General features: G+C 34.8%; 1 protein-coding gene across 2 annotated transcripts in view; it reads left to right on the top strand.

The window, feature by feature from the left end:
• Window positions 1-223: 223 nt before the first annotated feature.
• The window catches only part of LOC115232634 (protein jagunal), a 30308-nt gene continuing 18323 nt past the window's right edge, over window positions 224-12208 (top strand). Inside the window, exon 1 of one of the 2 annotated variants that reach the window (XM_029802629.2) lies at window positions 224-445. In XM_029802629.2, coding sequence (XP_029658489.1) covers window positions 357-445 — 89 coding nt within the window. In that variant the 5' untranslated portion in view covers window positions 224-356. The remainder of the gene's footprint in view (window positions 446-12208) is intronic. The other variant, XM_029802630.2, reaches the window with a different exon arrangement.

The following is a 12208-nucleotide window of genomic DNA, read 5'->3' as shown; positions in this document are numbered from 1 at the left end:
GTCGTAACTCTAGTCTCTCCTTCAACTTTTGAATTTATTTTTTTTTTTATATATTGCAATGAAGATATATAAAAGACATGACTAAATATAACCATTATTTTTCAATTCTGTAAGTCGTATCCATCTACCCAGTCGAAATGTTCGAAATGTCAGGAAAAAGCTTAACGCTATAAAGACCAAGGGAGTTCACTCTAGTTCAATTGCAAGCGGAAATTTAACACTACGCATGCGTCGGGCACCAACCTTTGTTAACATTGTCAGTCATTTTCATCTGCTAAAGCAATGTTATAACAAGTTTCGTGGCTCAATTTTCGAGAGGAGAAAAAAAAAAATACAATTTTTTATATTACGCTGAAATGGCGTCAATGACTGGAGGCCGGCCAGCTGGTTCTGATGGAAGTGATTTTTGGCACCGAGAAAGTATCGCTTGGCAACATAAACAAAGGTAATTAACTTTTATGAAGAACTGCAAATTGTATATAAATATGTATGTGTATATTTATATATATATCCCGTTATAAATAGAAAATTCTCACAGGAAAGTTATTGCCTCCTTATTAGTACCTTCGATTTTTTTTTCTAAATAATAAATGGCATAACTTTTTTTATAATCAAACATAAATTTAAGTAATAAGTTTATAATTGGTTATTTAAAAAGTTATTTTCCGCTAATTATAACGTAGAAATTTATATCGAAAACCTTCAGTGACTTTTGAACTCCAATATGTGTACGTGGGGCTATTTGATAAGCGATACTGAGGTGAATGATTGTGGTAATATTTTCTGTGCCCCATTATATCATAGATTGTCGGTGTCAAGAAAATACATGAAATTTGTTTTATTTTTTTGTTTTTAAGAATTACAATGCTGATTTTTTTTTTCTTCGGTTCCTATCTGAAATATTTACTCGTTCTTCCAAACTTTACTCATGGATACAGAAACAGTATAATATATCAGACAAAATGGTTTATTTTCTTTAGTTTTGTCTCTTGTTGTTTTGCGTTCAAATCTTACCGAAGTCGACTTCGAGTTTTATATATCTGGGATCGATGAAATAAATATCGATCTTATATTGGAATCGCTGGAAATGTGTAGTCTTGTGTCAATGTTAAAACGTTTCTTAAATGAACATTGTTTTTTTGTTTGTGTTGGTTTATATAATGAAATACTTTGAAACCCCCCGACTCTGCAGATGATAACTATATTTGCAATCTAATTTATATGGTAAATGGATCATAAATCTCCAAATACATCAATACTTTCTTCTTTTCTGGTTGTGTATAAAAAGTAGCGATGTATATGTTTGTATGTGCGCGAATGTTTTGCAGTCAAGTGTTCTCTCTGCATTTACTATCACATTCCCTCTTTCTTGCGCTCTCTCTCTCTCTCTCTTTCCCTCTTAATCTATACACTACCATCTGCTTCCGTGGCGAAACATTGTCGAACAAAATCTTGCTAGTAACATTTTTTTATTTTTTGCCGTATCTCTATTACCTTCTGCTACTCGAAGGCTTCATTTCTCTCTCTAATAGCTTTTTCATTCCTTCTCACTCTTCATTCCATTCCACGTGCTCAGAAGCCTGTTCCCTCTATTACTTTCACTCTCTCTCTCTCTCTCTCTTTCCCTCTCTCTCCTTCCCTCTATTACTTTCACTCTCTCTCTCTTTCCCTCTCTCTCCTTCCCTCTCTCTCTCTCTCTCTGTCTTTATATTTCCTTGTTTGGTTTCTGCTTAATAAGAAATACACAATATGTGTGTATGTGTATGTGTCATTTGTTTCATCGTACAAAAAAATAAACGTACTCAATACACCCAAATAGAATATATGTATATGTGACAGCTAGGATCGCAAACCTATACCCAAATGCTTCGTTCGTACCATTACCCGTTCTCCCTTTCAAATAACTGGATGAATACAGATGTATGAAACCGTTCGTAATCATCGTTACTACACACACACATGTAGTGTGCGGCGGCGAGGAGTTCTCCACGCACAATATCCACATCGAATTGACTAGAAACTATAATGCAGTTTCTTTCATCTTGTTTATTTATTTTTTGTAGAACTAGCTTTTATTAGAGCGGTGGATTTCTTTCCTCCGATAGTTGCGAACCTAATCATTTGACTCGGTTTTATGCCATCTAAGTGCGATATTTTGTTTATTTTGACATCAAATTCCCACCAAAGAAGGTACCAGTAAGATACTGAAACTGTTTTAATTGATCGTTTTCCTCACATGCGGTACCGAATTTGTAATTATGAACCTCGAGTTGTTAACGATATTTTGTTTGGTTTCGCTTATTTAATTGAACATTTAACTTTTAACAGTTGCGTGAATCGGTGTTGGAATGAAAGATAGATAGTTTACTCGGAATTTGTACTATGTGGTGTTGTTATTGATTGATTGCTTTCACTAAGAATATTGATATTCTTTCAAAAGATAATATTCTGTTTAAGGGTATCCTTATGTTACCATAGAATTTTTTAAAAATTTCTTTCGTTGATGCCTTGTGCAGCAAAACTCAATTTTCCATGTTTATAGTCGTATATCTCTAGTAAAATATCCCCAGCCCCTCTCGCTTCTCTCTTTAGCCTGTGTTGATATGACTTCTCTGCTGCCAGTTGAGTTATCCAACTGCCTAGATGTTGATGCGTTTTCAAGCAGCTGTCCAGTTCTGCCCTCTCCGTACAATATTTACAGCATTTTCATTGCTATTCATTCTGACTTAGCTGCAACCTGCTTACCTTGCCTTATATATTGCAGGTTCATATTTCTTTTCTTACCTCTCTCTCTCTCTCTCTCTCTCTCTCTCTCTCTCTCTCTCTCTCTCTCTCTCTCTCTCTCTCTCTCTCTCTCTCTCTCTCTCTCTCTCGGTGGATACAGGCAGTTAGTTTGGCATTCACTGACAGATAAGGTGTTTTGCTACCAAATGGTGTAGATTTAATTACCTTGCACTTCAGTGTTCGACTGGCATGATAAATCCTTACAAACAATTCAGACTAAAACAATTTAAAAATTCTGCCGCTTTTATAATTACCAAAATAAGAAAATGTTTTATCCTCTGAGACTGATCTTCTCCACCCCAAACACATACCTGAAAAATAGTAAGAATACAGAAGAGGCAAATCATTTCAACTAAACCTTGTCAAAATAACCACCATGCAAGAAGCTTTTAAAGTAATAAAGAATAATAATGTCATTGAGAATAATATATATAAAACTGCATGTATCTATGTATAATGTTCTACAATTATATACATTAGCTATCTTTTTAATTAACTTCTAATATTCAGTAATCATAAGTAAATGAACTTTGATTTCAACCTTTGTAGATTTATTTTTAACTTTCAAATGGTTTGAATTTCTATTTCTCTGCTAACTTAGGATGCAGGTTCTGAACATATGTTCATATTTAAAACGTGGTATACTTTCTGGTTTTTGCCGTTGTTTAACGAATAACAATGCTAAGTTCACTGGGTCAAAATTACATCGATATTGGCCTAGGAAAATAGCAATACAATGTATATAATTCAGAAGATGTTGTAAATTGTTGGATCAACTGTTCTACTGAGGGTTAATGTTTCAAACATGGCTAAGATAAAATAGCTTATGTCCCAGTGTCAAGGACACTGTTTAATTCCTAAAACATCTCTTGAAAATTTACCATATATTCTGGAGGACAAAGGTTACATTTTTCATAAACCAGTTTTAACTCCAGGATGTTATCTTTGCTAAACTGTATTGCAAAAGAAAAATATTGTAGACTATAAGTGATCAACATGATCTATATATCTCTAATCCATTTACAGAGCATCTGAATGTGAAAGTGCTTAACTTTGTTTTATTAGGTTTTTCTTTTTCTTTTTTGTTTCATGTTGAAATCAAGGTGTATCTTTGAAGTTGGACCGATCTCAATGCCATGAAATATGGTATATAGCTTCAATGTCATGCTTGTCTGTGGTTCTTATGTAAACAAGGCTTGTATTAATTTGTGATGGTTACAGTGAGTGGTATTTTCTCCAGAAAATGTACATAAAGAACTACATTATTGAATGTGCTCTGTTTTTAAGATAGTAGGATGTGATTTGAGGGAGATTTGGCTGTTATTTCAAGAAGGTCAAGCAACCATGTAAAAACTCTCATGTTTACTTGTTTCCTGTTGTGAGTTCAAATTCTTTTGTGAAAAAGCGAATTGATCCTTTCACAATGACTTGCTCCTTTTTAGTAGTTCCCCTCTGGGTTATGAGATATGTATGTACATATAAATGCAATCTATACAAAGATTAACTTTATGATAAAGGGAAAAGCCTTGAAGAACGTGTAGAAGTACAGCACTGGTTTCTGAATTGCACATTGTTTTAAAAGTATTGAGAAAAGATTGTTATTCACACTTCTAATACCCTTATTTCTTTATTGCCCACAAGGGACTAAACACAGAGGGGACAAACAAGGACAGACAAAGGGATTAATTCGATTACATTGACTCCAGTGCATAACTGGTACTTAATTTATCGAACCTGAAAGGATAAGTCGACCTTGGCAGAATTTGAACTCAGAACATAATGGCAGAGGAAATACCACTTAGGATTTCGCCTGGCGTGTTAACGATTCTGCTAGCTCACCGCCTTATGCCCTTAGTAATACCTTTAGTAAAGAAAGGAATTTTTCCAACCATTCTTATATCTTTTACTTGTTTCAGTCATTAGATTGCAGCCATGCTTGGATACCACGTTGAAGACTTTTAAAAATTATTTATACACACATTGCTTGTGTATGGATGGGTGCATTTGTGCATGTTTTTTATGCAGATCTAAATAAATCTTTGACTATAAAGTGAATTAACTAATTTTACATTGCGTCTTTCATCTAAAAATAACGGTACAAGTTCTTAAACAAGGTCTCGACTTTTAGCTATGCCATGGATACAGTGATGAACTAGTATGGTTTTGGTTAATTTGCTCTATTATTATATCCTTCTGTAATAACAAACTTCTGTTACACTTATTACATTCATGTTTCTGCTATATATTTAACCCTTGTGATACCAACCCACCTAATACTGCTCCTGGTTCTATGATACACACTTCTTGTGTTAATTAATCATAATTAAAAATCTTCCAGGAAAATTTCATGTTAATGTCTGCTCCAAGCACCAGTTTAATAATGACAAAGTTTCTATGAAATATTTCTTTATTCTCAAAATTAATTGAAACAAAAATATGTTAACAGAAATTTGTTAACAAGAAAGTTAAGCAGCTTTATTTGTTTTGTTTATTGTTGCCAATTCAAAGACCCACATCATCATCGTTTAACATCCACTTTCCATGCTAGCATGGGTTGGACGATTTGACTGAGGACTGGCGAACCAGATGGCTGCACCAGGCTCCAATCTTGATCTGACAGAGTTTCTACAGCTGGATGCCCTTCCTAACGCCAACCACTCCAAGAGAGTAGTGAGTGCTTTTATGTGCCACCGGCACGAGGGCCAGTCAGGCGGTACTGACAACGGCCACGCTCAAATGTTGTCTTTTACATGCCACCTGCACAGGAGCCAGTCCAGTGCCACTGGCTCCTGTACAGGTGGCACATATAACACAAATACTATAATATCTGGCAGCACTTTTGAACATACCTGAGTAATGCCAAATGCTTGAGGCTCAGTAAACTTGCAAATGTTTCAGCACATCAGCATTTTCTCAAAAGAAAATGAAATATGAGAAAATACTGAGGTCCTGAAACACTAGTACAATTGTAAAGTATTGATAAATAAATATGTACTATTATGTTTATCCCTTTTTAAGTCTCAATTTCCATATATGTAATCCATGAACTATAAATTTTGTGTGTGTGTGTATATATAAACACATACACATACACATTTTTATGTTTACTCAATACATTCTTACACATATTTCATTGACAATGCTTGTTATATTAGGATATACCTTGAGGGCGGTGATCTGGCAGAATCGTTAGTACGCTGGGCGAAATGCTTAGCGGTATTTCGTCTGTCGTTACGTTCTGAGTTCAAATTCCACTAAGTTCAACTTTGCCTTTCATCCTTTCGGGGTCGATTAAATAAGTACCAGTTATGCACTGGGGTTGATGTAACCGACTTGAGCTCTTTGTCTGTCCTTGTTTGTCCCCTCTGTGTTTAGCCCCCTGTGGGCAATAAAGAAATAGATATACCTTGAAGCAGATTACATCATCTGATCATCAGAAAAAACATAAAAAAGGACTTTAAAAGTTATATAGAAGCTTTCAGACAGTGATATGTTGTGAACCATCATACCAAGGATCTGGTGGTGAAACTGGGTACAAGATTAACCTTTAACACATTGTAGGCATGCCATGTTGCTGTACAAGTTATCTCCCCTGTAGCTCAGGGCAGTGGCAGGGAAAACAATTCTAGAGAGAATGTAATGTGCTAAAGATTAAGTCTACCACTCAGTATTTATACGTATCATCTGATGGGCTTCCAAGGTCAAGATCAATTCAAAGTTTTGGTTCAATAGAAAAATACTTATCTGGGTGCTATGCAACAAGGACTGAACCCAGACCCACATGATTGCAAAATTGAATGTCTTGACTACACAGCCATATACTGGATAGTTTTGTTGAAAGATATCATTTTTGGTTCAGTATGAGGTTTCAAATATGAATAACTTGCAACTTAATTCAATTATTACGTGTTTTAATATTGATTATTGTAAATTTGAAAATTGCATGTTTGACTACATCATTTAAGGTGTTTGTTCTCATTTTGTCAGTATTAAATTAATGAAGAAGGCAATGAGCTGACAGAATTGTTGCCATTGCCTGGCAAAATGCTTAGCAGCATTTCATCCGTCTTTATGTTCTGAGTTCAAATTCTGCCAAGGTCAATAAAATAAGTACCAGTTGAACAGTAGGGGTCAATTTAATTGACTTAGCCCCTCCCCCAAACTTGCTGGCCTTGTGCCAAATTTGAAATGAGTATTAGGTTAATTAAGGTGAAATTAGACTTAGTAATCAAGAGCAGTATCATATCTTGAACATCATCAGTCTTCACCAGATTTCAGTCGCTTGTGAAAATATCTTCCTATAGACGCAACAGGTTTGTGCAGATAGGTCAAATATCAATATGTTATTTGTATAATAAGGGACTTATATTTGTATGGTTTGTTGGTTTTAGGTTTGTAATAGCTGTTTCTTTGAATTTATTTACACTGAATCCATCTCTGTACACCAGAACATTCTAATCATTAACTGTGCAGGTACTATAAATAATGTGATAACACAGAAATGCTGAAAATAGCAATATATTGTTATTAAGATGAGCCACTGAGGGAATCTTTATGTGGTAGATTGACTGACTTGAAATAGCAGCCAAATTTCTTTCGAGCCACAGCCTATTGTCTTTAATAAAGGGAAGATGAATATGTTGAACAATATAACCACGTAATTAAAAATAGATGAGACAGTCATGACTGGAACAAAGGCCGCACAATAATAAGTGTCTAAATTAAGGTTTGTGAAATACATGTGTATTGAATGAAAGCATGAGTAAAATTGCTATGACTTTACTGTCTTCAGTACTAAGACTCATAGGACTAGTCACTCAGTTTCCATGGCATACAAGTAAACAAAATCACAGCATTGCTCTTGAACTGGAATTACTTTTTTACGGCTGAGTAGACTGGAGCAACATGAAATGAAGTATTTTGCTCATGAATACTACACACCACCTGGCCCAGGAATCAAAACCACAGTCTTGTGATTTTGAGTGCAACACCCTAACTACTAAGTCGTGTGTCTTCACTGAAGTTGCTGGGAGAGAATACAAATCTCTATATATATAAAGCTGAAGTTGTCTATGTATGGCAGGTTTGGTAGCCTTCAACTAACACTATCTCCTCCGAGACCCTGCGGCGCAAATTGACCAAAATTGAGAGTATGATAGAAGAAGGCTTGCTCTTCTTTCCGTAGAAGAAAAAATTCAAATCGGACCATGTTAACACCAAAAATTATTTACATTAAAAAGGTGCTTTTTCTCTATGAAAATCCCTATTTTTTACGATTTTTTTACTGCTGTGTCGCCATTTTTCGGTGTATTTCAACCAGAAAAATGTTCACTTAACAAGAATAACAAGCTACATAATGCAAAATTTTGACTTTTCAAAAATTCCAATTCTAAAGGGTCAACACAAACTCGAGCAACGCCGGGCGATACTGCTAGTTATAGTTGATTTAATACTTTGCCAACATCAACTCTATAATAACACCAGAAGCATAAGTCATAATAATGTCAATCATTTATGCTAACAATCTACACATTACTGTGCTTATATATTCCCCCTCTTCTCTCTATGTCTTTTTTTATTGCATATATACTGGCACTCCAGTCACAATGACAAGTGTTCCAGGTGACCCAATCAATAGAACAACTTCCTTGGGAAGTTAATGTACAAGTGGCTGAGAACTCCACAGACACACATATCCTTAACATAGTTCTCAGGGAGATTCAGTGTGACACAAAATGTGACAAGGCTGGCCCTTTGACACACAGGTACTACTCATTTTTAAGGCAGCGAGCTGGCAGAATCGTTAGCACCCTGGGCGAAGTGCTTAGCGGTATTTCGTCTGCCGCTATGTTCTGAGTTCAATTTCCGCCGAGGTCGACTTTGCCTTTCATCCTTTCTGGGTCGATTAAATAAGTACCAGTTACGCACTGGAGTCAATATAATTGACTTAATCCGTTTGTCTGTCCTTGTTTGTCCTCTGTTTAGCCCCTTGTGGGTAGTAAAGAAATAGGTACTACTCATATTTGCCAGCTGAGTGGACTGGAGCAATGTAAAATGAAGTGTCTTGCTCAAAGATACTACATACCATCAGGTATTGAACTCAAAATCTTACAATCGTGAGCCAAACACCCTAACCACTAAGCCATCATAATGCATATGTTATAATGTGTTGTGATTAAATATAGATTATAAAGATAAAAATTTCAAAGTCTAACATTCCAGTCAGAAGAAATTATGCAAAAAGTAAAGAACTGGATTAGTTATTGCAAATTTTAGATAAAACACCATTCGAGCATGATGGTTACCTGCATCGCCTTACTGGCACTTGTGCTGGTGGCATGTGAAAAAACATTCGAGTGAGGTCATTGCCAGTGCCGCTGGACTGGCTCCTATACAGGTGGCACATAAAAGGCACCATTTGAGTGTGGTTGTTGCCAGTACCGCCTGACTGGCCTTTGTGCCAGTGGCACATAAAAGCACCCACTACACTCTTGGCATTAGGAAGGGCATCCAGCCATAGAAACTCTGCCAGATCAGATTGGAGTCTGGTGCAGCCATCTGGTTTGCCAGACCTCAGTCAAATCATCCAACCAATGCTAGCATGGAAAACGGACGTTAAACGATGATGATGATGACCTAATTATGTGAATTTAAATTTTAGAGAGATGTGTTTATGTGTGCATGTACCTATTTGTGTTTTGTTGCACATGTATACAATTTCTGCTTTAAAAACCAGCCATCATATTTTATTTTGTATAAAGGAGTTTTAGAATAGTAACAATTAATTTCTTTATGGCTATTTAGCATTGGACAACATATTTTTTATTCTTCGAAAATTTAAATCTATCAACCAACCTACTTTGGTTCTCTGATATAATATTCCTGTTTTAAAGTGATGTAAATTAAAATCTTCCATCAAAATTTCATGTTAAATAATATTCCAAAGACCACCTTTTAATAATGACAAAGTTAGTTTACTGAATTCTTAATCTTTTTCCAAAATTAATCAAAGCAAAGCAGAAATGTGGCAACAGAAGGGTTGATAAAGGCAGTCAATAAATAGTAGTTAAAGTTTACATATCTATAAACAAAGCACTCTATCAAGACAATTATTAGAAATACACATTTTTCAGGTTTTCTAGGTGGTTTCATGGCTGGTATTTTTCCCTTGCAATGTCATCTTTATTCAAGCAGGGAGAACAAAAACTATTTTTACCTGAATGCAAGTTAGTTATGTAAAGAACTGAGTGAAATAAATAGATAATATTAAAAGAATGTGGCATATGAGATTGCAATGAAAAAACAATGTTAATGCTGCTCAGGATGCTAATGATAACAGACCTCATTTACATCATGCACACACATTATAAATATTTTGCTGTTTAGATCTTTTAAAAATAGTTTTCATATTTAAATCAGTGTTCATTATATAAAAAATCTCGGTATCAAATAGTTAAAACATTTATGATTCAGATTTTTTTCATGTCTAATAGCTTTCACATTGTATCATTCATTTGTGTGTGATACAATACTTCTAAAGGATATGTATGCCAAATGTACTTTTATGGACAGAAACAAATTTTTTTATTCTTATTCTATATATAATATTTCAGATAGGAAAATGTATTGAAAATAAGTCCTCAAAAGCTAGTCCGTAACTGATATAGCTATCTATCAGTTCATTTTTTTTCACTCTTTTACTGGTTTTTAGTTAATTTTATCAACTTCGGTATTTATTTTATGAATCTTTATCAAATAACTTACTCTACCTAAAAGGGTTTGATGCACTAATTTATCAGCTAAATCCTCACCAATTTACAACAAGCTTCTGCACATTTTCTGGATACCAAATATCATCTGCAACACATGGGTCAAACTGAAGCAATGGCAGATAGGAGACTTGCCCAAGGTACTGTGCAGTGGGATTGAACGTGCAATCCTGTGGTTGTGAAGTGGACTTGTTAAGCATACAGTTATACCTGTGCTCATATTTCTGTTGAATTGAGTGTTTAAAAAGTTCCTTAATATATATTTCAGCTATTCCGATTAAAAGAAGCATTTGGTGGAAACTGATGCATTTGACTCAACATTGTTGTATTCTGAGAGAAAACTTTTTCTCAAGCTGGCAGAATCATTAGCACACTGGGCAAGATGCTTACCAGCATTTTGTCCATCTCTACACTCAAATTCCGCCAAGGCTGACTTTGTCTTTCTTCCTTTTGGAGTCTATAAAATAACTACCAGTTGAGCACTGGGGTCGATTTTGCTGGCCTTGTGCCAAAATCTGAAACCATTATTATTTTTTTTTTTTTTTTCAATCCTTTAAAACCTACTCAGGAGCATAGCATTGAGTGTGCAGACCACACAATATCATCACTTTATGTATGTGTGTTTGTTGTTGTCAAAGGTATGTTACATTTAAGGAATTTGGGTACCACTCAGTGCAGCTAAAACTGAATCTATGCCACTAGGCTTACTAATTCCTGTTAAAATAGCTTCTGGGGGGAATTAACAGAATATGAGGCATGTGGTACTGGTTAATCTAAAGATCCAGTCTTCATGATATACATGACTGTGCAAATTTCGAATTTGAAAGAATAACTTGTAAAAGATGTTCTATTTTAAATTCTTTAATTTACTTTGCATATTTTGATTGCAAAACTTCGTTTTTTTTATATTTATATTCTACTCCAATAAATACAGTGTAATGAGTTATGTACATTGGTGCAAGTGTGGTTGTGTGGTAAACAGCTTGCTTCCTCAATTACCTGGTTATGACAGGTGTCTTCTGCTACAGTCTTAGGCCAACCAAAGCCTTGTGAGTGGATTTAGTCCACAAAAACTGAAAGAATCTTATTGTATATTGTGTGTGTGTGTCCTTGTCTTGATATCATGTGATAGTTGTAAATGATTATCAGTGCCATTCATTTCCAATATTCTGCGAGAACGTGTCTGGCCACTGGAAAATATTACCTTGTTGGGAAACTGGTGTGGGTTGGTACAAGAAGGGTATCTGACCATAGAAAATCTGCCTCAGTAAAACTGTCTGACCCATGCAAGCATGAAAAAGTGGACGTTAAAATGTTGATGATAAAGTATTCATAAAAGATTTAATTGCACATTTTCAAAAAATATATCAATCTTAAGTTCCCAATTGTGTTGGGTAATTTTACCAACAGCACATAGCAGGCATTTTATGCTAAATTACTGCTTCAAATCCAGGCTATGAAGCATTAATCTCAAAGCTGTTTGGCATTCCTATTTTTTTTTACAACAATTAAGTAAAGTACTCTAAAGTTTCCAATATTTCTTTTAAGAAAAAATTTGCAAAAAACTCAATTATATGACATATAATTATTCTCAAGAATAATTTTATATTGTTACATATACATTATTCTCAAGAAATTTTCTGACATAAAATGTT

The sequence above is a fragment of the Octopus sinensis genome, linkage group LG2, assembly GCF_006345805.1.
Source record: "Octopus sinensis linkage group LG2, ASM634580v1, whole genome shotgun sequence".
Taxonomy (NCBI): domain Eukaryota; kingdom Metazoa; phylum Mollusca; class Cephalopoda; order Octopoda; family Octopodidae; genus Octopus; species Octopus sinensis.
The sequence above is the reverse complement of the archived record's forward strand: the minus strand, read 5'-3'. Positions and strand labels throughout refer to the sequence as shown.